The sequence below is a fragment of the Myotis brandtii genome, unplaced genomic scaffold, assembly GCF_000412655.1.
Source record: "Myotis brandtii unplaced genomic scaffold, ASM41265v1 scaffold120, whole genome shotgun sequence".
NCBI lineage: Eukaryota > Metazoa > Chordata > Mammalia > Chiroptera > Vespertilionidae > Myotis > Myotis brandtii.
The window spans coordinates 2,622,843-2,649,719 of NW_005354174.1; the positions used below are offsets into that span (position 1 = coordinate 2,622,843).

The 26,877-nt window shown below is 38.3% G+C and overlaps 2 protein-coding genes across 5 annotated transcripts in view; both read right to left on the minus strand.

Annotated features, from left to right (window-relative positions):
• The window catches only part of CLTC (clathrin, heavy chain (Hc)), a 61,119-nt gene extending 52,520 nt beyond the window's left edge, over positions 1–8,599 (minus strand). Inside the window, exon 1 of one of the 4 annotated variants that reach the window (XM_005858578.2) lies at positions 8,124–8,599. In XM_005858578.2, coding sequence (XP_005858640.1) covers positions 8,124–8,165 — 42 coding nt within the window. In that variant the 5' untranslated portion in view covers positions 8,166–8,599. The remainder of the gene's footprint in view (positions 1–8,123) is intronic. The other 3 variants (XM_005858575.2, XM_005858576.2, XM_005858577.2) reach the window with 3 other exon arrangements.
• Positions 8,600–16,792: 8,193 nt separating this feature from the next.
• The window catches only part of DHX40 (DEAH (Asp-Glu-Ala-His) box polypeptide 40), a 36,549-nt gene continuing 26,464 nt past the window's right edge, over positions 16,793–26,877 (minus strand). The window contains exons 13-18 of the mRNA XM_005858579.2: positions 25,944–26,058; positions 24,390–24,498; positions 22,540–22,634; positions 19,573–19,642; positions 19,077–19,305; positions 16,793–18,072 (exon numbers count right to left, since the gene is read on the minus strand). Coding sequence (XP_005858641.1) covers positions 17,933–18,072; positions 19,077–19,305; positions 19,573–19,642; positions 22,540–22,634; positions 24,390–24,498; positions 25,944–26,058 — 758 coding nt within the window. The 3' untranslated portion in view covers positions 16,793–17,932. The remainder of the gene's footprint in view (positions 18,073–19,076; positions 19,306–19,572; positions 19,643–22,539; positions 22,635–24,389; positions 24,499–25,943; positions 26,059–26,877) is intronic.

Sequence of the window (26,877 nt, forward strand, 5' to 3'; positions counted from 1 at the left end):
TTTCTCTCTCATCGATGTTTCTAACTCTCTATCTCTCTCCCTTCCTCTCTGTAAAAAATCAATAAAATATATTTAAAAAAAACAAAAAACAAAAAACAAAAAAAAAAAGCAATATGTAATTATATATGTGTTTTCCGATGGTCTTAGGTGACCCCTGTGAAAGGGTCGTTTGACCCCCAAAGGGGTCTCGACCCACAGGTTGAGAACCTCTGCTTTATCCACTGAGCAAACCGGCTAGAGCTCAGAAACCATTTCATTTAAACTCTTCATAGGCATTTTTTACATCAGTGTCTTCATTAGCACTGGAAAGTCATCTCCATTCCGTCAAAGCTTTTTTTTAAATCCATTATGGTGCAATCACTAAATTTTATAACATGCCTTGAATTTCTATTTGCATATTATGAGAGTCATTTTCACTTGCTTGGATTATGATCTCCAGGAACATACCCCTAAGGGATTGCTTTTTGAAGAATATTCAAAGCCAGCTCTTTGCCAAGATGAGTGTATATGAACAGTCTCTGGCTTTACTCTGCCCACTTTGGTGGTTGTTTTTTAATTGATTTTGAGAGAGAGAGAGAGAGAGAGAGAGAGAGAAACATTGATTTTCTGTTCCAGTCACTTATACATTCATTGGTTGATTCTCTTTTCTTTTTAATTAAAAATTTTTATTGATTTTAGAGAGAAAGGAAGGGGGAGAGAAACACTGATTTCTTGCTCCACTTGTTTATGCATTCATTGGTTGATTGTGTCCTGACCAGGGACCAAACCCTCAACCTTGGCATATGGGGATGATGCTCTAACCAAGTGAGCTCCCCGGCCAGGGCCACTTTGGCAGTTTTAAAGCCCTCTTTCTTAGATGAGCAGCTGGTCAGAAACAGATGAAAGCAAGTCCCCTTTTTCATCTACTAAGATTCCCACAGATTCAATTGATGGGGTCATCAAAAACTGCAATGCCCAGGACCCCCAGTGTGCATCACTATGAGTTCTTCCCTACCCTACTGCAGAAATGGACTAAATACAGAAAATAATAAGCAGGAAAAAGTCTGGTATAACTTCAAGATCTTGACTTCTGTAACTAGGTAGATGTAGTTTTTTCCTTTAGCATGGCACATATGCTCACCTCAACTGGATAAAGGGAGACTCCCCTCCAGCACAGAAAGTATTGTTTTAATTTAATAAATGAGGTAGTTAAGAAAAGCTAAAAAGACAAAGCTTGGGTTAAATATCTTGAGATATTTTCCACAATTGGACACTGCAGAATTTTAATTTTTTAATGTGATGAAATGGTTTTAATGGTCTCATTTTCTATTCATTCAGAATAAGTTTAAAATCTGCTTTACTTACTTAAAAATTTAAAGAAATGTCTTTATTTACCCAATCATTCAGAACAGGAAGTACTAATATTACTTGGAAGTTCTGCTTCCCAAGCACAATCCTACCAGTTTGTAATCACTTTCCCCTCTATGGTTATACTAGTTAAACTGAGCAAGCATGTTCTACTCCTACTTTGCTCCTCCCCAAGCATAATCATCTTCCTACAGTTCTATTCAACTTTTATGTTAGTCTAAGTACAAAAAATGCATAATATAGTAAGACAGAAAGCAGAAGCTTCCTGCTTTCACTAGTGGCTTCAGACTGGGACACATTTATCCTCTTGTCATCAAGGAAATGTCTCTAGAAAAGTTTAAGAAGTTCAGGCTTATGAGAGGGATTTGATAATCGTGGTTAGAAGTCAATCTGATCCCCAATCATTCTGCACAATTTTCTAGTGGAAACTTGGATAAAGCCCTTTAAAAACATCTGTTTAAGGCATAAAAAATTCAAATGTTGGTTCACTGGCCTCTACTTTCAAATATAAAACTAGTAGGATGTGTATGTACATCGAAGAACACCACAGCATACATACAAACTGGTATATTTTGCAGTTCAAATTTTACAGATGAGGCAATGTATCACAAAAGAAGAGCAAGTATTGGTCTGACCACCCATCATTAGCTGTGTGACTGACTCTACAAGTTAACAGCTATGAACTTGTTTCTCCATCTACAAAATAAGTCTAACCCTATCTATCTGAAGGGACTGTCTTGCTAATAAAATGAGATCATGAACATAAACTATTTAAAAGAGTTCTTAGCACACAGTAGGTACTCAAACAGTTATTTATTTTGATCTTGTAGATTTCGGAGCAATTAAGATTTAATGGATAGTTATGTCCTCTAAACTAAGACAAAATTTCTTAAATTATGTCTCTCATAATACAAAAGAGACACAAAATCCAAGTCTGACAGATGGGTTTTGCATAATACATCCAGATCCAAACCTTCTGCCATCCCATTGAGAGTTAAGAGCATTAGCCACAGGCACTTGGCAGGAAGGGGCGGGGAGGCAATACATAAAGCTGTAAACTTTGTTATGATTTACAAATTGATATTATGAAGTAGCTATAGTGTGTTGTGTATGTAAATCAATTAGAGAAATAGTCTCATTCTAATAATATAGGACTAAAATATCAGCAATGAACTCACTTCCCATCTAAATGAGAACATTTACTTCAATTCTTCCATCTTACAGGACATATAAAACAACATATTCAAAGGTGGATATTTTATCAGACATGATTTAGGTCTCTCAAATATTTCTGACCAAGGAACAGTAATTAAAAGTGTACCAATGGTACACAATGAGTGCTCATAGTATATAATAAAATATTTTAAAAATTCCTCTTTTGGGCACAGTTTTAGAGCAGTATTAGTGATCAATTTTGTATCATTAATATTTGTATTAAATTCTGCACAATATCAAACATTAGATAACATCCATGGTTGCAATTATGTGTGGACCGTATTTATAAACTAATCAATGCAAGCATGAATGCAAGCTGCAGTCAGTCTTGTTAACCATTTTGTCCTTAGGCTAACATAGTTGCTGATATGTGATAAATGCTCAAATCTTAGGTAGATATCAAATATTTACGTACCATAAAAATCTAGGTATGCAAATAAAACGTTCAAAGATACCTGAAAAAAAAAAGTACTGGACACTAATTATATATCTACCAATTAATGCTCTGAAAGTGCTACACCAAGTACTTTTCACACCATGATCTCAGACCTTCACAGTAACTTTGTAAGGCAGTTATGCCTATTTTACAAAGATGAAGCAAGAACCTGTGTTCTCCAATACTGTAACCACATTTCACAAGCCATAAGTGGTACTGACCACTTGAAATGTGGGTACTGTGACTGAATTTATTTTAAAATTAAAATTAAATAGTTACTAATGATCGGTTATTTATGGAAAGATTAAGTGTGCTTGTAATAATCTAGGTACGCAAATCTGCTTTTCCAACTGCAAATTTTATGAAAGCTAAATAAGATCAAACATTCCCCATGAAAATAGGGTATGAGTGAGATTTGCTCTAAGTGTCATATACACATCAGATTTTGAAAATTCAGTACCCCCTAAAAAAGAATGTAAAATATCTCATTTGAAAATTTTATACTGATTACAGGTTGAAATTGTAACATTTGGGATATACTGAGTTACATAAACATACTAAAATTAATTTCACCTGTTTTTTAATATAGTCACTGGAAAATATAAAATTATATATATTGCTCTTACTATTTTTCTATTGGACAGCAGTGGTCTTGACAACCCCCAAACCCCTAATCTGTCTACTATACCCCATCATTAAACACATTTTAAACCAGTAGAGAAATCATTTTTGGGCAAAGTCCAACAACAAAAAAAGCATACCAGGATACTGCATAACTTCTCTTTAAAAACAAACAAAAAACTGATTTTTAGAGAGAGGAAGGGAGAGAAACACTGATATGTTGTTCCACTTAGTTATGCATTCACTGATTGATTCTTGTATATGCCTTGACAGAGAATCATACCCAAAACCTTGGCATATCGGAACAACAGTCTAATCACCTCTAATTAGAGCCAGGGCTATATAACTTCTGTAAGGCCAACCATCCTACTTCTTTGGAATAGTTTGTGAGAAGACCTAGGTTGACATTGTGTTTGAGTCTCACCTTCTTCAACTGTTTAAGGAGGATGTGGAGGATTAAGTGAAGACCTGAAAGCACCCAGCCACATTCATAGGATACAAGAAGCTCTCACAAGTCTGCTTCTCCCTCCATTCATTAGTCATTGTTCATCAACACCACTTCCCCAAGAGACAGTATTCAACTAACACTTTCAAATAATGTTTTATTTTAGTTAACAGAATGTTCTACAAATAAATATGGGTGGTCAGACAAGTCTTCACTCTCACAAAGCACATCAGTATGGCCTATAATTGTGCATCCAACGTCATAGTCAATAGCCTCATGTGGCTATTTACATTTAAATTAATTTAAAGAAATAAAACTTAATTCAAGTGCTCAATATCCCTATGTAGATAGTATACATTTTTCATCATGGAAGAAAGTTCTATTGGACAGTAACTCTCAAAAAGCAAAAACTGTATCAGTAACAGGGACAGAAAAAAAACATCTTGTGAAATGTAATTCAGGTAACATAGGTTGAGGTTTCTGAAATCATGTATTTTACTGCACACTAAAATAAAAATGATTGAGGTTCTACACACACACACACACACACACACACACACACACTTCCATGTCTTAAATTATTTCCTAGAGAGTGAAAGCACAGTCACTAGAATTAGCCACCCCCCTTTAAGCTGAGTAAATTGACCATTAGGAAAATTCTGAAAAACATGATACATCTTAAACCTGGAAGCTATTCCCAGGATGGACTGCAGCATAATTCCAAGGCAGTTGCCTCTTTCAGGCAGTATAGTTAAGCATATAGCACATCCCAGCAATACTTAGCATTGTTTGCTCTTTGCAAACCACAATAACCACAGCAAGAACTTCTACCATTCAACTCACACCACCTTCCAGTTCTGCATGTATGGATTAAAGGGAAAAGAACAGGGTTGGGAGATTTTTTAATTGCAGACTCAAGGAACCTGGGACCTAGTGCAATGTGTCAGTTGGCATAAACATACTTAATGTGCCAAGAATTGAGAACTGCAAGCACCATTTTATATGTATAGCCTAGGATTTTTTTTTTCCAGAATCTGCAACTCTTAACAATGTCTTGCTCAATTGGGCAATCATCTATTGACTGCTATCAGCCTAAATATCCTAAAAAAAGAAGAAAAAAAAACACTTCATAACTTATAATGTTAATATTTATTTGCTGTATAGCTCCAAACCCTAATGACAGATCCTTCAGCTGGCCAAAGTATTTACATGTTACAAAAATAAATTCATTTACAGTTCACATTTTAAAGCTTTCACAAGCTAACTCTACATTCAAGTTCCTCAATTCTTGTTCCTAATTTTTATCCTAAGTATTTCAAAGTGTTTTCTGCTACTTAGCAAACTGGCAGGGACTCAGATGTCAGACCTAAAATGCCAATTAAAATAATCCTTATTAATTTTTAAAAAGGGAAGAGATAAAAATGAGAAGTCAGGAGATACATCCTGGAAGAGGTTGGCTAGTGGCTGGGGGCTCTGCGCAACTAATCATTATCTGCTGAAGAATAGTCACAATAGCAAGCTTAAGTTTAGACATGGCATATTACTCCAAAATAAATGAATGAGTGAAATCTTCAAGTGTAACTGAAAAGCTGCTTTACATTCAAAACTTCAAATATTTGAAAAGGAAATGGCTTCACTCTAGTATTTGCAGAAATTCTGACTCCCTTAGAAATCAAACCCATATTAAATCTGTTTTCAATTAGTGACAAGGTTGGATTCCAATCTTTGGGTTTATTTAACAATTTTTATTTCCTCATTAATAGAAATGAAAAACTATTGCCCAAACCACCATTAGTCAAGAAATGAGATTTGTTTTGGCTCAGTTGGTTGGGCATAGTCCTGCATAAAGAAGGGTTGCTGGTTCAATTCCTGGTCAGGGAGTATGCTCGGGGGGGGGGGGGGGGGGGGGGGGGGGGGGGCCAGTCCAGGGAGGGGAGGCGTGCTGCGGGGACCAATCAATGTTGCATTCTCACATCGATGTTTCTCTCCCCCACCTCTATAAATCAGTAAAACTATTTTTTTAAAGAAATGAGATTTAATAGTGGGCTATACCTCTACCTTATAAACAGCAATTGTACCTGCTTCTCCGTGTATGATTCTACAAACATTTGTCTGCAAAATGATTATGTATGCATCAGATGCACTGTAGTGTAAGTAAGGAGCCTGGTTTCCTCCACACCCAAGAACATTGTTTTCCTAACCCTTCACATTCACTTATACTTCACTGTAACAGAAATAACCATAGTAATTAAAACTTAGATTGAGCATAATTTGTGTCCATTCTGTCACTTAACATTTTTAACCTATAAAATAATGTTCCATTACTTCAAATGAGTGATCTGAAAACCACAGATGACTGAAGAAAGTGCATTACTTAACTCATCTTTTGAGTAAAGATTATTGCCCTGGCTGGGCTGCTCAGTTGGTTAGCCCAGCGTCCGGATATGCCAAGGTTGCAGGTTCGATCCCCAGTCAGGGTACACACAAAAATCAACCAATGAATGAATAAACAAGTGAAACAATCGATGTTTCTCTCTCTCTCTCGTCAATTAATAAAGAAATTTTTAAAAAGACTATTCATTACATTTGAGGACTTAAACGAAAATAATTTATTGCTGATGTAAGCAAAGGTGATGATAATACCTGTAAAGAAGTATAAAATTATGTTACTGATAGCCTGGATATTAAACCTTTTTATTAACAATAATCCTTTATGTACGTAATAACAATGGGAGAAAGTAAATGAAATTAGCCTTCAATGGTCAAAGTGTCCAAAAGGTCACTAATATTAGTGTTATGTCAAACCATGGCATCTTTCATCATGAAATTAGCCCTTCAGAAGGTTGAGCTGAGGCAGGCCTCTTTAAGGGATATTTGGGAAGAAAATTAATATGAATGTATTATTTCAGCCAAAGTGCAACCAGGATTGGTGAACCAGGAAGAAGCTCAGAAAAGGCTTAATTCAGTCAAGCCCTCCCATGATCACCTGCCTGGGCCCTCCATGGGCATGCTGCCAGATAAGACAGCATGCTGCCGACAGGATAATGCACCACGGGGAAGAATTCTAGAACCTACTAAAGGGAAACCAATTACAGACCAAATAACTTTGCATTTTTCCAGAGAAGGTGAGCTCTATCCCCCCAGGGGCTGTGTTCAATTCTACGCAATCCTGAGGGAGGGAGGGACTCACGCCCACAAGCACCTGCTAAACTCCAGCAGACTCCAAGATAACCTCGGAATAACTCTTCCCTACCCTCTAGATCTAGAACCAAAGGGGATCAGAGTCACACCACCCCAGAGACATGAAGAAAAGGGGAGGGGACGACGCGAGTTCCCCTAGGGACCTTGACCCCACGCACGCTGAGATCGACACCGCCCTAAGAACCACGTTCCCCCATCCTACCCTCCTGCAGTTCCCTCCCGAGTGACCTTCTTCCTCCTGCCTCCGGGAAAGCGAGAGGCCAGCCACCGCCATTCCTCCCCACCCCCCCGGGAGAAGGTGTCTTTCTCAGCCGAGAGCCGCCAAGGGAGGAAGAAAAAAGGCTGCTCCTCCCCAACCCACCCGCCCCGCAACGCCTGGGTGCAGACACGGTGGGGGAAAGGGAAGAGGAAAGCCATGGGAGGTGACAGCCCGACACGGGCCGAGGCGAGGAGGTCTCAGGGGCGGGAGAAACGCGGGAGAATTCTTCCACCCCCACCCTCCCCAAATGAATGAACTGGGTAAAACGGGGAAGGGGGTGCAGCTAGGATGCGCAGTTCTTGCCCCCCAGGAAGAGAAGACAGAAAGGCCCTCGAACCCGGGACTGGCTTCGCTGCCCTGCGCACCCCGACTCTCGCCATTCCCATCCACACCTCTCACCATGTAACCCTTTCTTCCCAAGAGAGCGCCCCCATCCTCCATCTACCCCAGACACCAATACCCCCCCCCCCCCCCCCCCCCCCCCCCCCCCCCGCCCCGCCACCACACCTCCGATAGTGCCTTCTGCTTGGGCCCAGAATCCGGCTTTTTCCTTCCGACCACCCTCTCCACAGCCCTCACCAGCCCCGGCCGAGCCGCACCTGGAGATGCTCCTGAAAACGAATTGGCAGAATCTGGGCCATGGCGCTGTCGGGGGTATGGGCTCCTCCTGTCACTGGGGCTGCGGGGCAGCGGCTGCCCGGACTCTCCAAGGGAGAGGAGGAGAAAGGGGAGGGGGTAGGCTGGGCTCAGCAAGATACTCTCCGGGGACGCAGGAAACTGGCAGACAGACGAGAGCTCGGGTCGGGGGCGGAGGCTCCAGGGTCCGGGACAGCCGCAATGGCGGAACCGGGCGCAGCGCAGACTCCGGAAACGGCTGAGCCCTGCGGAGGGATCCCGGCGACAGAACTCCGCCCCAGTCACCTCACCCCCTCCGTCCGATGTACCCCTCCACGGAGCGCCGCGGCGCAACGGGCGCAGGAATGCGGGACGCAGTGCGTTCCGGCCTCGCTGGCCGCTGCGGCAGGAGGGTAACTAGGAAGCGAGGGACTACTTTTTTGGACTCATCACTTTCCCCAATCTCCTGCTGCTTTTCCCTCCCTCCTCCTCCCCCCCATTTTTTTTTTGCATTTTGCCACATCATGCGACTAGAGGCGGACGACGTCACTTCCGTTGGCACTGTGGGCCCCACCCACGTACTTCCGGGTGCACGTGATGCTGGCTGGGAAGGTCGGCTGATGGCTCTCAGCAGACGGGACGTCCCGGGTTCTAGGGAAATGTGGCGCCTCCCGGGAATGCGGTGTCTGCCGGGCCGCCTGGAGGATTGGGGGTGCCGCTCCCTTCCCCTCTGGGCCCTGCTTATTTAAACCGACTCCCTCAGGAAGAGGACGTAGCGTGGGCGCCTGGGCCCGGCCTCCCGCCCGCTCGGTGACTCAGGGAAACGGCCTCCCTGCGGCGCGCTGCCCTGGCAGCTGGCTGCGGCCCTCCGCCCCCGCCTAGTTGAACGTAGTGGGTGTTTTCTTACCTCCCGGGGAGGGGGAACGAGCGGGGCTCAAGTCCTCCCGGCCCCTAGGAGCGCCCTCCGGCGGGGGAAGCGGACGCTGGGTTCTCACTGGCACTAGCAGGCCCCCCGGGGGCTGCTTAAGTCATTGGCTCACCGGGCGGCGAAGGCCGTTTCCGGGGTACCTCCAGCTGGCCTGGTGGTAGGTTTTCCAAACGTTTCTGCGGACATGTACGTCGGTCTAGCTTAGTAATAAATGTGTCTGATGGTAAAGGGTTTGAGTACCCTAAGTACGCGGAAAAATTGGACCAAAATTGCAGCAGGAGGATTTTTTTTTTTTTTTTTTTTTGGGCCACAGCAAGTCATTAATGAGTCAGATTGAGGTAATTGGGTTAAGAGTGGTTTGTGAAACCTTCAGGTTCTTCCTGGGTGTGACTAATGTACCCTCTCGGAAAAAGGGATTATCTACCGGTGGGACCACCTCCGCCTTTGCTTGTAAATGAGCGATGTTCGGGGACCTCCGCGTTGAAAAGCTGGAGTGTCTGTCGTGCCTTTTAACAGCATTAATGTATCTAAGGTATTCATGATCGATTAATAACCTTCCCGGTACTTTCTTGCTAAATTATGAGCTGTAATGTCATAATAGCACAAGTACAATAGAAGACAAAAGAACTTAGTTCTGTGCTTTTCACCTTTATCAGAGGTGATTATCCCCCCCCCCCCAAAAAAAAAGGTCTCGAGGAAAAACTCAACTATACAGTGATTATTCTTTAGTGCCCTTTCCAGTTAAACATAAACCCCTATTGGGTATACAGTAATTTTGTTTGTTAAGCAGTTTTGCCTGGAAAGTTTGCTTAATCATTTAATTGCTTTTAATGTTTTCCCCAAAATATATATCACACACTAAGGATGAGAGAAGACTCTTTGGCAGGTAAGAAAGTAGAGAATGTTCTGCAAAGACAAGACTTGCCACCATGTCATAAGAGTGAATATTTATGTTGGGCAAAATCTCGTTTTGTTAAACCAAATACTTGAAGATGTTCTGTATTCTGCAACATCTGAAATGACCTTTCTAATACCAAGTTTAATAGTAGCTGCTTTCAATCCTTTATGGAAGTAGACAAAATCTAAATTTAAAATCGAAAGGAGCTGTTTTATTACAGTAAAAGCACTAGCTTAAGTAACATTTTCCAATCTGAGAATCTGGGATACAAGAGTTCTATCATGAACAAGCCACGGAAATTTTCTTTATTAATAACTGTCTTGCATTTTCATGCAGACCTATAATTTTTAAGTACATTCAGAATCCCTAAAGCAGCCGATTTTGGCTTGGATATTTGGTGTGGAATATCTAAAAGTGTGCTGAGGTTCTGCAAAAGGGACTTGCTGTGTCATCGTACACAGAAATCTAATGAATACATTTTTCTCAGAAATCATTTGGAGAGAAGAAAAATAGATGACAATATGCCAGCTCATTTTGAACAGTATATCCTTCAAATCAATAAATTCAAAAAATTTTAACCATTTGTATGCCATAAGCGTCTATAGACGCAAGCAGCAGACCTTTTTAAATTAAATTCAAAGTATCGTGGCAGAAATTTGGTCCAGCCCGGCTGGTGTTGCTCGGTGGTTGAGCATCAACCCATGCACCAGTAGGTCGCAGGTTCAATTCCCAGTCAAGGCACATGCCCAGGTTGCAAGTCGATCCCCAGTAGGGAGCATGCAGGAGGCAGCCAATCAGTGTTTCTCTTATTGATGTTCCGCGCTCTCCCTTCCTCTCTAAAAATCAATAAAAAACAATTTTTGAAAATTGATCCAGATGTTAAAAGTTAAACCAAACCTCTGGCTTTTAAAGATCAATAATCTTGGCTGAGATAACGAGAGCTTTTTATGGTAGTATGCCTTTGCTAAGGGTGTAGAAGGAGGGGGGGTGGGGACTGTCAATCCTTGGTTTAGAAGCCCCCTAAGGCTGAGTCACTGTTAAGTTACCTGAGCAGTAACTGAATTACTGTTTTAAGGCACTACCTTAAGTTAGAGAAGATAACCTGATAAATCAGGAAACAAATGCTGGGTTTATTTTTTTCCCTATGATAAAGTCTTTTAATAAGACTAGTGCTATAAAAATGTATATTATCCTGGCTTTGGGTTTCAGAAAATATTTTAGTAAGGTAGCTGTGTTTATAAAATAAATGGTCAAGTTCTTTCCATTTGAAGCTATTTTTTAGCAGAATGTTCAATAGTATAGGGTGACAGCAAGTACCATTAGCAAAAACTGCATTGGTCATCTGCTATTTTGAGGAGTGCTAGTTTCTCAAAACCTATACAAGAAACCTTTACTGTGCCCCTACTTTATATTTTATGCCGGTAACTATGATATATACATGAATATCTCCAACAAGAATGACACCTCAGCCCTAGGCGGTTTGGCTCAGTGGATAGAGCTTCAGCCTACGGACTGAAGAGTCCCAGGTTTGATTCTGGTTAAGGGAACACGCCTGAGTTGCCGGGCTTGATCCATCCCCAGTAGGGGTTCCTGCAGGATGCAGTTGATCAATGATTCTCATCATTGATGTTTCTATCTTTCTCTTCCTCTCCCTTCCTCTCTGAAATCAATAAAAATATATTTTTAAAAAAAGAATGAGACCTCAGAAAAACTTTTATTATAGAAGATTCCTCTGTAGTTGTTCATTTTCAAGCAGCCCCAGAATTAACTTGACCTTTTAAAAATGGCATGAGCTAGTTGCATTGCAAAAGCCAGCCACAAAGGCAGTTCTCAAACATTAAGATTAAAGCAGACTTTAAACCTAACCCATTATACCTAACAAATATTTAAAATTCAGAACAGGATATACTTTAGCTTTACCCAAGTAAGATAACTGGTTTTGACCTTTAAACAGCAGCTTTGAAACATGTCGACACCCCCCCCCCCCCCCCCCCCCCTGCTGCTAAGAATCCCACCAGGATTAAATAAAGAGCAGCACACATCAAATGCCCAGTAAGTGGCTCAGGTATTACTCGACAGTGCCTGTACAAAGCACTGATTATAGGCAAAACTCACCCAAAAAGAAACATTAGGCAAGAAAAAAATTTTTTTTTCATAGTGTTTTTTAGAATGAAATGGATCTGAACGTATACTTAATAATCACTCACTCAGGCTTGTCCTAAACCTAATTTATACAGACAAATTTTATAATGCATCATGGATGGCAATAAGATCTAGTGAATCTTTATTCTGTATCAGGATTGAGCATGTTCCAAGTGAACAGCCCTATGGGAATATCTGGATTCCAGTCATACTATATAGTCCCCTCCCATGTTTTCTAAAGGTTAAATTAGATCCCCACAAAGGAATGCAGTGGCTCAAAACAGTGCCTTAAAGTCACCTTAGGAAAATTGGTTCAAATATACTGATACACAGGGCATTCAGAAAAATCCAGTTACAACCCTGCTGAATAGAGTCAGATGCCACATCACAACATATAAAAAAAAATTGGAAGAAGCTTGAAAGTGAAGGGGCAATGAGAGGGTCAAAGGTGTGAGAATGACTGTTATGGGCTAATTTTTCCTCCTTTCTAAATATGTAGAACTGTCTCTTGTCACTTCCTGGAGTTTTTACTGTCTCCAAAGCAAGGCATGACCCATAAACATGTTTTCTCAGCAATCTTAAAATACAGGGATAGTTCTACCAGTAGCAATGTACATACAGACTTGTTACCATAGTAAACTTTTCCTCAGAACAGAATGGTTAAGGACTGTGATTTGGTAAACAAAGCTTTGGTTAATTCAATTAACAACAGTTTCAGGCACGTATGGGAGGCAACCAATCGATGTTTTTTTCATATCGATGTTTCTCAATAAAAACATCTTTGGGTGAGAATTTTTAAAAGGGGGTGGGGGGCTCAGGTTCATCACTGTGTAGTTTTTGTATGGTTCTGCAAATCTAGCCTAATCTGAATATGTACCAAATTTAGGACACACTAGGAATTGCTTTTTTTTTAAATGCCTTACCTCAATGTGTCATGTGGTAAAAGTGGATTATGTAAAATGAACCGAAAACCTGGTTATTTATTTTTCCTGGTTGCTCTTATTCCAAATAATTATGACTTTAATGTTGTACAGTATACAACCATACAACTACTATTCCGTCCATAACACTACAGTAATGAAAAATATGTAGCATTCATGAACCTACCTCATACTTATTGATTTAAATTTTATTTTTCTTTCCTGAGCCAACACTGTTAGCACCTAATCTCTTCAAGTTAGATATGCCAGCCACTCAAAGCTTTCATAGGGTGAAAATAAAAACCTGATAAAGGCAGCCCTTAACCATCTCTATATTTTCAGACTATCTAGTTAAAATATAGATGAGGTTACATTCCTCATTGAGGGCTTAAAAACTCCCATTTCTTGAGGAACAGGGATTAAATGGAGTAGCAGATGGGCACACAATGGCAGTTTTTAAGTGCTGCACACTACAAAAGGATAACCCCAGTCCAAGCTGACTTTCGTATTTTTCTACCTGCAAGACTGAGTGGCAAATTATTCTTCATTTGACCTACTTAGTGTTATCCCAGATTACAGACTAGAAACTGCAAAATCCTTTTTTTAAAAAAAAAGCCCTTCTTGTCCTAACCGGTTTGGCTCAGTGGATAGAGCGTCAGCCTGCGGACTCAAGGGTCCCAGGTTTGATTCCAGTCAAGGGCATGTACCTTGGTTGCGGGCACATCCCCAGTAGGGGGTGTGCAGGTATATATTTTTTTAAAAGCCCTTCTTCAAGTGACAATCTTTCCATCATTTGATTTCTTTTCCCAGCCACAAAAATTGTCTCCTTCTTGTTGTAGTCCAAGTCCTACTTTTCCTTAAAAACTCAGTTTAAAATCTATTTACCCTACTTCTTAAGCTAGTAACATTTACTGACTATACCACCTATTTATTTTGAAGCCTAGACTAACTTAGGTTGTTAACAATCACACCTGGAATGAGCACAACAATCATTTATAAATACCACTATATACAAAAAGCACCAAACTGGGTGCCAGGTGATATTTTGGGTTAAACCACCACATTTCCTACTTTTTAGCTGAGGACCATGTAAAATCAGGTTAAGAAACATATGAAGATTTTATCTGAACAAGTAATGTGATTTTCTTTGAAATTTTTTAAAAAGCTTCACAAGAAAGTTTTGTATTATTCATATTTTAAGGTTAAAGAAACAACTAACAAGTAATACAGATTATTTTGAAAATCTTTGGGAGAATAAATTTTAACTTACTGATTTATGTTATGCTCAATCCCATCAGCTCTGCTTTGAAGAAAAAGTAAAAACCAGAAGAGTCGCAGATATTTCACGAAATTAAGATCTTTTCTTGTAAATAGTAATTGAAATATTTTCTTTCAAATGAAATCATTTTAATTAGAATAGGTATGTGAAAAGTTGCTCCCCTGGATTAGAGTGCAAGTGTTTAAAAAAAACAGACTATTTCCTGACGTGAAAATTGTATGAAATTAAAATTTCATTGTCCATAAATAAAGTTTTATTAGAACACAGACATATCCATTTCTTTATGTATTATCCATGACTGCTTTTATACTACAACAACAGAGTAGTTGCAACAAAGACTGTATGGCCCGAAAGCTTAAAATACTTACTATCTGGCCTTATCAAATTCAAATGAGTCTATTTTATTTCCTGTACACAATTTGAATATAAGGAAAGACTTGAATATTTAAATATGTAAGTTAACATAATAATGAGGCACCTGTTTTGGTCTATCAATAAAAGAATATTAGGAACTACAAGGCTACAGTAAGACAGGCACTTTATTACATTGCTGTTAGGAATGTAAACTGGTTCACTTATTCTGCAAAGCATCAGGAGTCTCAAAGATCACTTTCACGCACGCTGTAAAGAATTCAACCATAAGAACATAACACAATTTATTCAACCATTTTCCTATTGATAGCTATATGCACTGTTCCATATTTTACTATTAGAAACAATGGCATACATAACATTTTTATAAATCAACTGATGTTAAATCTATGGGAGTTACATTTTATGAGGAATAGAGAATTTTATATAATCTCTGAGTTCGTAGGATATAAATCTCAAGGTGGATTTTCTGGGTCACAGGTTAAGCACATCTTCAACTTTACTATGTATTACCAAAAATGTTCTCTAAAAAAAGAACAATTTATTCTATGTCAACACTTTTCAGGCATATTATTGTTGCCAATCTGATGAAAAAGAATGGCATCTGTTATTTTCAACTGCATTTCCCTAATTACTGGGAAGATTCAGGAACTTATTCATTGACCATTCACGTTTCTTCTTTTATGAAATGGCAGACTGGATCCTTTGCCCAATTTTCTATGATAACATTTGTCTTCATTTGTTTCTTTTTGTTTTGTTTCATTTAGTAATTTAAAGGTGAATCCTCTATATTCTTTTAAAAACAAACTTCTTCATAACCACTACCTTTCCTCCAAGGCTCCTTCCACCTTCTCAACTAGATCCAGTATTATTCCTCTCAAAGAAATACTGTAAATTCCTCTTATGGACACCACTGCCACAAATACACCTTAAAGCTGTAATGATGTCACTACCCTCCAATAAATTCATATATAGCACAAAAATGTCCAAATTCCATAGTATGGCTTTCAAAGCCTTCCATATAATCTTTCCTCGACCAACATTTTCAGCCTATAACTCCTATATATACTCTATGCACCAAACAAACTGGACTATTTGCCATCTCTCTCAAATATCCCCTTAGCTTTCTAATTCTCTGTCCTGAGCTATGCTCTCTAGCACCCATCTGTTTATCAGACATTCTTCTTCAAGGAAAGCTCTTCCTTACAATATAACAAATAAATATAGCAAAGAATTGGGGGGGATCACCATTTTGTAACCATAGAAATAATAAAACTGATTCAGGCAAGAATCATCAGTTGATGATAAATCCAAAAGGTGATAATTTATGAGGAACAGGCTATTTCAAAGTATCCCTCCTCCAAATTACTTACTGAAGAAATTAAAAAAACACCCTAACCAAGTAATCAAAATATCAGTAAGGGGCAAATACCATGTGCCTCCAAATTTGATGTTTTAAGAGAAACGCAAATTGAGAACATTCTATAAAATAACTAGTCTGTATTATTTTAAAATGTCAAAATGTTATTTGAAAATGTCCAATGCAACAAAAGAAAAAGGAAAAGATTGATAAATGTAAAAGACAAAGAAAGACTAAGGACCTTTTCCAGATTAAAAAAGATTAAATATAATACTTGATTCTTGACTAAATCCTGAATTAGGAAAACATAAAGAACATTATTAGGAGAACTAATGAAATTTCGGAATGGACTATAGATTTAGAACGTGTGCTTAACTTACTGAATGTGTGCTTAATTTACAGAAATAAAAGAGCTTTTATTCTAAGAATCCACATACACCCCTACCACATCGAAGGAATGCACCAATACATTAAACCTGACAAGGGGAACTGATAGGACTAACATGCTGAAACACTAGAGGGCACTTAAGATGAAAATAAACAAATTAATAATGCGGGGAATGTTCATAGAAACTGTCACCACTCACCTTACTTCAAGAACAAACACATGGATTTGGGTCCTCATGTGATTTTTCAATAAAGACTTCAAGTATCTAATATTGACAAAAAACTAACTGCAGAAGTGTTAGTTACCAATAAACAATTTAGATTCTTGGTTTTTACCAAAAATTCTAAAAACACACATTATACTGCCTTTTGAATTTTAAATAAACTAATAGCTTTATTCAACAAACATTGAGTAAATACTATGTGCAAAGCAGTGTGCTAGGTGCCATGAAAGATACAAAGATGAAAAAGACATAGTTCCTGCCCACAAAGAGCATATAATCTAGTGGGAGAAAGACAAATACACAAATAACTAGAATACAAGACAGTAAACAATAGAGTGGGCAGGTGTTGAATATGGCCTGAGTGTGATATTGGCCTCAAGGTTCCAATTTGAAACACTGGTAATGTAATGTTGGCTGCTTTGAAAATCCCATTTCAAAACAGCATAATAGATGTTTAAATGGTCCTACCCAAGCAACTGGAGGCAAGAGAGTAGGCCAGGTAGAAGAGCTGTTTGAAAACACTGTCACAACTTACATACATGATGCTGATACAAGTATGTAGAGTCAGCTACAAAAAGAACATATATATATATATATATCATCTGTCCTTTGGTTAATGGCTATAGCTACTGTTTTAAACAATATACTTTTATATAAAAAGGAATTTATATAATCCCAGAAAAATCAATTTAAGGATTAATATTAATTCAACAAAGAATACTGCCATAGGCAATTTTCTTATTTACTAGTTAAGTCTTTTCTCTAAATATCTATAAAGCTCTTTAGCAATTAAACAGACATCTAAATATTGCTGAATAAAAACCTCTTATGTTCAGCCTTCTGAAGGAAATGGTCACCTACCTGATAGCCTGATATAATACTATTCTAATAGCAAAAGAAGGCCTTAAAGAGATTTAAGGAAAATAATTTTTAATGCTTCAATGCAAATGGAATACACACTGATTACATAAAATTCAATGTTCTTTGAAAATATCTCAACAACAGCATTTGATACTAGTTAAGGCCAGCAAAATTGAAGTGAGAAAAATATCACATGTATTGTCTTTCATTGGTTTCATATATCATTGCCTATGACTATGGCAACCCAATCATCTCTGAAAATTGCATCCATTAGTATTAATAAGTTTGATTTGCTTCTCGCCCGTATGCTAAAAACAACTGCTGACCACTTCATCTTGGTAGTGCTGTCTTACACAAATGGTAAAAGTAGAAGCACATTTCTTGGCTGCTTTTCCTACTTCCTGAATTGGAGGGTTCACTGCTTAGCCTGTTCCCTTCAGTGTGTCACTGTGATCCTGGGACCTCTGCTGCTTTCTCTCAAGGAAACGAGCTCGTGCATCTGATATGGATTTATCGTCATTTCTCCTTTGCATTTTCTTTAGGACTTCTTTTGATATTCCATCTGAAAATATTACAAATTAATCCAGTAAAACTTGAATTTTGAGATTCAGTGCTAGAAAGGTTAAGAGAAAGAGATGCCCTGATTTTTCAATGTTTAGGTAAAATTAAATTAAATTCTGCCCTTTCAAAAAAACCAAATATAGTCTATGGCTAAAAAACAAGAGCATGGAGGCTGAAGCAGTCAGAAAAACTGGCCCTATTCAAGCATTTATACACTACAGTTATACACTGCAACAAAACGTCTAGTGTCTAATGTTACTAAAAAGACTATTCTATCATCTTGGGCAAATTCCTCACCATTTCATTTCTCGGTGATGTTAAATAAGGATAATATAACTTGTTCCATCAATCAGCCTCAGAAAGCTTTACTGAAAAGCTTTTTGTATGTGTGAACTAAGTAAGAATTAAGCTTTCTGTCCTAGTTCAGTACCGCACTGTTTATGCCTCCCAATTAGGAACCTAACATTTCACGGAAAAATAAAAAAGAGATGTTCTGAGGAAATAACTCACAAAATTTTATAAACCAAATAAAAATAATAAAGTACTACTGGGAAGCAGTATGGCATAATAGCTAAGAGTAAGGACCATAGAATCAGGTTACTTGATTCAGAATCCAGATTCACCAATTATGAGCTATAGGATTTTTAGCAAAGTATTGTACAACTGCTAAGTACTTCTTCATATATAAAGTGGGGATATTTACTTACCTTATATGTTATTATGAAAATTCCCCAATGGGGTAATGCAAGCTTTTAGCATATGATAAAAACTCAATATATATTCTTATTAACAATGCTATTGGACAGAGGGGTTTAAAAAAAAACAAGATTAACTAGAAGCAAAGAAGGAAGTCAAAATAACGAAGTCTGAGACTAATGATAATTCTTTGCTTTCTGAGTAGATAGAGCCAGAATGTAAGTCCTGTAACAATATTTCTGTAATTACATAAGAATTTGGACATTTATGTTTCCTGGATTATATAACCAGAACAAGTGATATACTCACCCTTTAGATGTTTTACGTTTTCCTTATTTGTCCACCTCCTTCTTGCATCTTCTCTTGCTTCACGTCGGGCCACACTGCTCAAGTCTTGTGCATTAAATTCATGCAACTTGGGTAATAAGTCTCTCACCCATTCATAGCGAATTGGACACACAATTCTTGCGTAGACTTTGGTGGTAACTAATACCTCATGAAAAATGATCCATTCAAGTTTGGTTTCCTGTTCGTGAAGCTGTACAAAAGAACTCACTTAGAGATGATAACTCAATAAACTGCCTTATTCTACATTAGACCAACCAAATACTATTAGCCCAAACTCTTCTGAATTAATCCCTATATGCTTCAATCAGGATAGAGACCAACTCAATACCTTTACAGCTTTATGTAACATAGTTATATTATAAACTTAACCTCAAAGCAAAAAGTAGACGACATCTGTATATCACTTAATCTTACACCTTTATAAATTTCTTCTCTTTATTAAAAATAAGATACTTACTGCTGAGGAAGGATGAATGTGAACTGGGCTCCCACGCCCATCCATTGTGCAAAACGTTCTCCCAACAGATCTAAAAACAAAACAAAAACAACAAAAAAAGGATAAAGACACTGACAGTACAACAAAGACATCAGTAGGGCACTGAGTCAATAAATAGTTATATGTTCTGCTACATAGAGTACCATAAACAGAGGTTTAAGTTTATTCAACTGTCACTATTACTTCTCTACCAATTCATCTTAAACTATGTATGATACAACCGAGTCATTTAAGTATAAACACTTTTGGTTAACAAGTAGTAATATTAACAATAATATTTTATTTGTGTATTTTTTATTATTTTTTATTTTTAAAAAAAATATATTTTATTGATTTTTTACAGAGAGGAAGGGAGAGAGATAGAGAGTCAGAAACATCGATGAGAGAGAAACATCGATCAGCTGCCTCCTGCACACTCCCCACTGGGGATGTGCCTGCAACCCAGGTACATGCCCTTGACCGGAATCGAACCTGGGACCCTTCAGTCCGCAGGCCGACGCTCTATCCACTGAGCCAAACCGGTTTCGGCAATTTGTGTATTTTTTAAAAACATTTTTTATTTATTTCAGAGAGGATGGGAGAGGGAGAGAGAGACAGAGACATCAATGATGAGAGAGAATCTTTGATTGGTTGCCTCCTCCATGACCCCCACTGGGGATCTAGCCTGAAACCCAGGCATGTGCTGACAGGGAATCAAACCATGACCTCCTGGTTCATAGGTCAACGCTCAATCACTGAGCCAAACAGGCCGGGCAATAATATTGTATTTGTGCTTTAGATTTTCCAAAATACTTTCATAATAAAGACTCAAAACAACCTGAGTTTTGAGAGCCAATCACTTTAAGGTCAAAAGTGAGATTTCAAAAAAAGTTAGCTAGCCTTCTAAAGGTCACAGAGCTAATGTATGGTAAAAGCAAGTCCCAATCATAGGTCTTCTGACTTAAACACAGTGTTATTTATATCTCTTTTTAAAGATATAAATTATTTTCAGTATCCTAAAATCTGTTAATTAGAACATTTCATGAATTTTTCTAATTCATGTTCTTAATTTCAAATTCTTATCCTCTTCTACACTTTCTTACATAAATCTTATTCCAAAAACTTGTCAATATAACAGCCCTAGGTCAATTGTCATTACAATTTATTTCCTATACTACATTATATGTATTCCTATTATAACCCAGATCAGACAGCATTATAGTTATTTTATATATCTGTATAGTACAGTGTATATTTATACAGTACAAAAGTATTTTTTACTTGAACCATTTTGAGAATTAGTTGCCAACTTTATGCCCCATCATTCCCAAATACCTGAGTTTGCATTCCCTATAACCAAGGACGTTCATCTACATAATCATAATACATCCAACAAAACCAGGGAATTAACACTAATATATTCCTAACATTTAATCCTCAGCTCCCACTGAAGTTTTATCAAATGTTCTAGTATCATTTATAGCAAAAGGATCTAGTTCAGAAATCATGGATTGTTTTTACTTTTAATGTCTCGTTAGTCTCCTTCATTCTGGAATACTTCCCCAGTCTTTCTCTGACCTTCATAATCCTGACACCTTTAAAGATTATAGGCTAGTTATAATTAATGTGAGTTTGTTTGTTTCAGAATGATTAGATTCAGGTTATGCATCTTTGGCAGGAATATCACAGAAGTGACACTGTGTTTTTATTATATCCTATCAGGAAAACATGATTTTGATTTGTTTCATAAATAATAATGTTCACTTTGATTGTTTGACTTCGGTAGTATCTGCCAGGCCTTTCCACTGAAAAATTACTTTTTCCTTTGTAATTAATAAGAATTTTATAGAGAGATGCTCAACTATGCAAATAATTCCATTTGTCATTAAACTTTTAATTTATTAATTTACTAATTTATATGACTATAGACCCATGACTTCACATTTTATTCAGTGGGTTATATCATCCATTACTTTTATTTGTTTTGATGCTCAAAATGTTCCATATTTGATCAGTTGGAGCCTATTCCAGCTGGCTCCTGTGTACTTCTGACATGGCCTCAACCTTCACTGATCACTTCTTTGCTCACTGGCAAAATAAGATGTTCTAGGCTCATCTTGTACTCTCCTGGCCCTATTTCTCCATAGAGGTGCAAGTCCATCATGTAACAGGTGGTTTTTCCAAGTCAAGATCTGGGCATTATGGTGTCATTGCTCCCAGTCCATCTCAGAGATAGGGTACATATGTATATAAGTATTTACATGCATACAAATACAAGTTTTATATATATTCACAGTAACATCCATTTTTATTACCCTATCTATCCATCCAGCTATTTTAAAAAACAAAAGTTCACAATGATATCCTGAAGATCCAACTCAACACTACAGAGCTCATTCTCATTTTCCCCCTTTCAGTACTTCCAACTCCTTTCACCATTATTAATATATTTATGTGCTCAATTTCTCTGTATACAATGAATCTCCCATCACCAACACTGTTATCCCTTTCCTTACAAAAATGCCCTCCTCACTCTAACACTCAATACTGAAAAATTCCCATGTGAGTGCTTTCTCCATCCTGCTCAAGCCCTCGCACTCCACACCAACCTACCCTTTAGGGATGTCATCCTCAAACTTTTGGCTTTCACACCCCACACAGAGCAACGCCTCTGTAAAAAAAAGCCTTGTCACTCTGCTAAGGCACTGATACCCATGCTGGACAGCTGTCCTTCAGACTCCCCTACTGCCCCACTCGAGTTCCAGTATCCCACTCTGAGCCACTGCAGCTTTCCCTGCACAAGTCACAATTATGAAAAGGGTCACTGTAATAGCTGATCATAATCACAGAGCTTAAATCAAATCATCAATCTTTAATATTAAATAGTTCAATATTGTAGTCAAATATACTAGCACTTCTTTACCCATCTCCCAAGCTCATATTGCTTACCTTCGAGCTACATTTTTGAAATAGCCTGCACAAAGACATCTTCGTAGTACTTCATGTTTAGGGCCTTCAAAGGTCTCTCTTGGAAAATCACTTTGCTATAGAAAGAATATAGAATATATATATATATACACACACACACACACACACACACACACATATATACACACACACATATTCACACAGACATATATATACACACACACACACACACAATGGTAAATCTCATAGAACAATTTAAAATATTATTTTATTTTGAAAAATCCACATTTCTAAAAATTCTGTTTCTGGCCAATATGGAGTAAGAGGGACCAGATTTACTCTTCTGCTTGAAACAACCAAAATAGGGACTTTCAAAATACTGTACATATACCAAGTGATAAGGAATAATGATCTCCAAGAAATAAAGGAAGAGTCTCAAAAAAGATGAACCCAAATGGGCCCATACCAAGACACGTCATAATTAAAATGGCAAAGTTTAAAGACAAAGAGAGAATCTTAAAAGCAGCAAGAGAAAGTCAGTTACCTACAAGGGAGCTCCCATAAGACTGTCAGCTAATTTCTCAAGAGAAACATTTCAGGCCAGAAGGGACTGGCATGAAATATTCAAAGTGATGAAAAACAAGGGCCTACAACTAAGACTATTTTTCCCAACAAGACTATCATTTAAAATTGAAGGATAAATAACAAGCTTCCCAGAAAAAGCAACAACAACAAAAGCTAAAAGAATTCGTTACCACCAAACCAGTATTAGAAGAAATGTTAAAAGGCCCTGGCTGGGTGGCTCTGTTAGTTGGAGCATTGTCCCATACGCCACAAGGTTGCAAATTTGATTCCCAGTCAGGGCACATACTTAGGTTTTGAGTTTGATCCCAGGTTGGGGTATATACAGGAGGAAACTGATTGATGTTTCTCTCTCACATTAAGGTTTCTCTCTCTCCCCCCCACCCCCCTCTCTCTAAAATCAATTAACACACACACACACACACACACACACACACACACACATATCCTTGGGTGAAGACTTAAAAAAAAATGTTAAAGAATAAAATGGCAATAAATACATACCTTCCAATAATCACTTTAATTAAATGTAAATGGCTTAAATGCTCCAATCAAAAAACATAGGGTAGCTGAATGGATAAGAAAACAAGACCCATATATATGCTGTCTACAAGAGACCCACCTCAGAACAAAATATACAGAATAAAAGTAAAAGGATGGTAAAGATATTTCTTGCAAATGAAAATGAAAAAAAACACCTGGGATAGCAATACTTAATATGTGACCAAACAGACTTTAAAACGAAGGATATAGTAAGAGACAAAGAAGGATAGTTCATAAGATAAAGGGAGCAATACAACAAGATATAATTTTACTTACCAATGTCACCAACAAATCATTAAAAATAAAATAAAGGGAAATAAATTAAGTAAACCCAACAACCACCCCAGCATTGTCAGCCTTGAAAGAGCTTCTGGATCAAGGTGCAGAGAAGGAAAAACCCAAGTGGAATCCGGAAAACTCGCTGGGTTAAAGAGACAGAGCTGAGAATACAGGAAGACCAAAACGACTGGAGTTCACAGGCAGAGTTCAGGAGAGAAGAGACCTTTATAGAGAACTCCAGAGATCTGTGTTCAGCTGAGTGCTGATTAGCACATGAATGTGAGGAAACTAACCAAGGCCAGGTAAAGGACCTCCTAGAAGGATAAGAGGTTACAATGCTTGGTGCTCACACAGGGTTAGGAATGGCGCCTGTTACTACAAGCCAGACTAGAACATCTCATAATTTATATGGTTTTGGTAACTCAGAGGGTCTTGTCCAAATGCTACTCAAGAAAAAAAGCAATCACCTGTTTAAGCTTCCTGATTAGGTCTCGAAGTTGAGCTTCAACACGAAATGCAGAAAATAAGCACCTCCAGTGAATCCAATGTTTTTGGCACCAGGAAGCTGGAGCTCCACTGAAAAACAAAAATAACGGTATCTTTTGGTGTGCAGGATGATGCTCCAACCAACTGAGCCACCTGGCCAGGGCTAAATAACGGTATCTTGAAAATATCTTCTATAAGTGAAAGACAGTCTAACATCCTCATTTCTATTACAAAACTAGAAACCCAAAAGCAACTGTCAGCTCTTTTATGAGATATATCTAATTACTGAAAAAGCACTTTAGTCCTAGCCAGTTTGGCTCAGTGGATAGAGTGTCGGCCTGTGGACTGAAGGGTCCCGGGTTTGATTCTGGTCAAGGGCATGTATCTCAGTTGTAGGCTCAATCCCCAGTGTGGGCTGTGCAGGAGGCAGCCAATCGATGATATTCCTCTCTCATCGATGTTTCTATCTCTCTACACCTCTCTCCCTCCCTCTTTTTCTAAAAAAAGAAAAGAAAGAAAGAAAAAGCACTTTAAGGAATTTGAAAAAAAAATTAAATGTGGGTGCCTCTGAGTGAATTAAAAATTCTTTGTAAATGGATATTTTATACACATATGCTCTAACAAATAGCCAATCTTTTTCTCATCTAAGCTACTTATATAGAACCAAAATTCTATAAGGTCATTTTCAGGAAAGGTTCAGGGAGAGAAAAAACACACTAATATCCTATATAATAAAAGGGTAATATGCAAATTGACTCTAACAGCAGAATGACCGGTCGCTATGATGCGCACTGACCACCAGGGGCAGACGCTCAACACAGGAGCTGCCCCCTGGTGGTCAGTGTGCTTCCACAGGGGGAGCTCCGCTCAGCCAGAAGCCAGCTCATGGCTGGCCAGCACAGTGGCGGTGGTGGGAGCCTCTCCTGCTTCTGCCACAGCACTAACGATGTCTAACGGCTTAGGCTCGCTCCCCTGAGGGCTCCCAGGCTGCCAGAGGGATGTCAGACTGCCAGCTTAGGCCCAATCCCCTGGAAAGCGGGCCTAAGCTGGCAGGTGGACATCCCCCGAGGGGTCCTGGACTGCGAGAGGGCATATCCAGGCTGAGGGATCCCCCCCAGTGCACTGGGCCTCTAGTTATATAATAAATGCTTACTAAGTAACAGTCACCTGACATAGAAGAATCTCACTAATGTTCACAAAAATACCTGAAGGTCAATATCATCCTGACCAAACCTAACTGTCTAAAGCAGTGGTTCTCAACCTGTGGGTCGCGACCCCTTTGGCGATCGAACGACCCTTTCACAGGGGTCGCCTAAGACCATCCTGCATATCAGATATTTACATTACGATTCATAACAGTAGCAACATTACAGTTATGAAGTAGCAACGAAAATAATTTTATGGTTGGGTCACAACATGAGGAACTGTATTTAAAGGGCCAGAAGGTTGAGAACCACTGGTCTAAAGTCACATAGTAAGTACATATTGGAGCTATATTTTAAACTGACAATTTCCAGTACAGACAACTCACATACCTTGATTTGCACTGCTCAAAAATGACAGCTAAAGTTGCAAAGTCATTAAATCCTCCAGCTTTAGCTGCCAGTTCTCGATGTCTCTGTTCCGCTTCCTTCTGATACTCTGGATCAACTAAAAGACAGTTGCAGAGGCAATTTAGTTCCATTTTATATCAAGTGTCTACATTCACTTTGTTTATTCAAGCTCATTAAAATGTGTCTCACCCTCTGGGGTGGAGTAAGGTAGATCTATATTACCTTTTCGAGGGGGCTCTAATTACTCCCACAACTCCTCTTTCTCTTTTAACCACACTTTGGAGATGTTATCAGATATAGCAACATTACTTCTCCCAATCCATTTGCCTTTAAAATAGTATTTAATACACGTATTTATTTTTTAATTCACTTTTTATCATAAGAGTAACCCATGCTCACAGTAAAAAAAATTACATGAAAGTTCAAGGTTCTCCATTTTGTCACATTACCCACAAATCAATCCTCAAGGCTAACCACTGTTAATTATTTAATGTGTGTCTTCAAGATATTTTCTATGCATATACAAGGATATGTATATAGTGATTTATTTTAACATAAATAGGATATATGTTCTGAAACTTCCTTTATTTATTTAATAACGGCTTCATGTCAGTGCAGAGGGAATTATTCATTCTCAAAAACAGCCACCTTGTATGCCCCAGAAATATAAGAAACATAACACAATTTAACCAATCCTTATTTATTCAATTCACAATTATGGACAATTAGACAGAAAGGTCAAATATGCAGAACTAAACTACTACAATCTTTTTACTTTTCTTTTTTAACTTCATATTGAGGTATAACATGCATTCAGAAAACTACACAGGTCATAAGTGTACAGCTCAATGAATGTTCACAAACATACCACACTAATGTACTACTCAATACCTCGATCAACACACAGAATCACCAA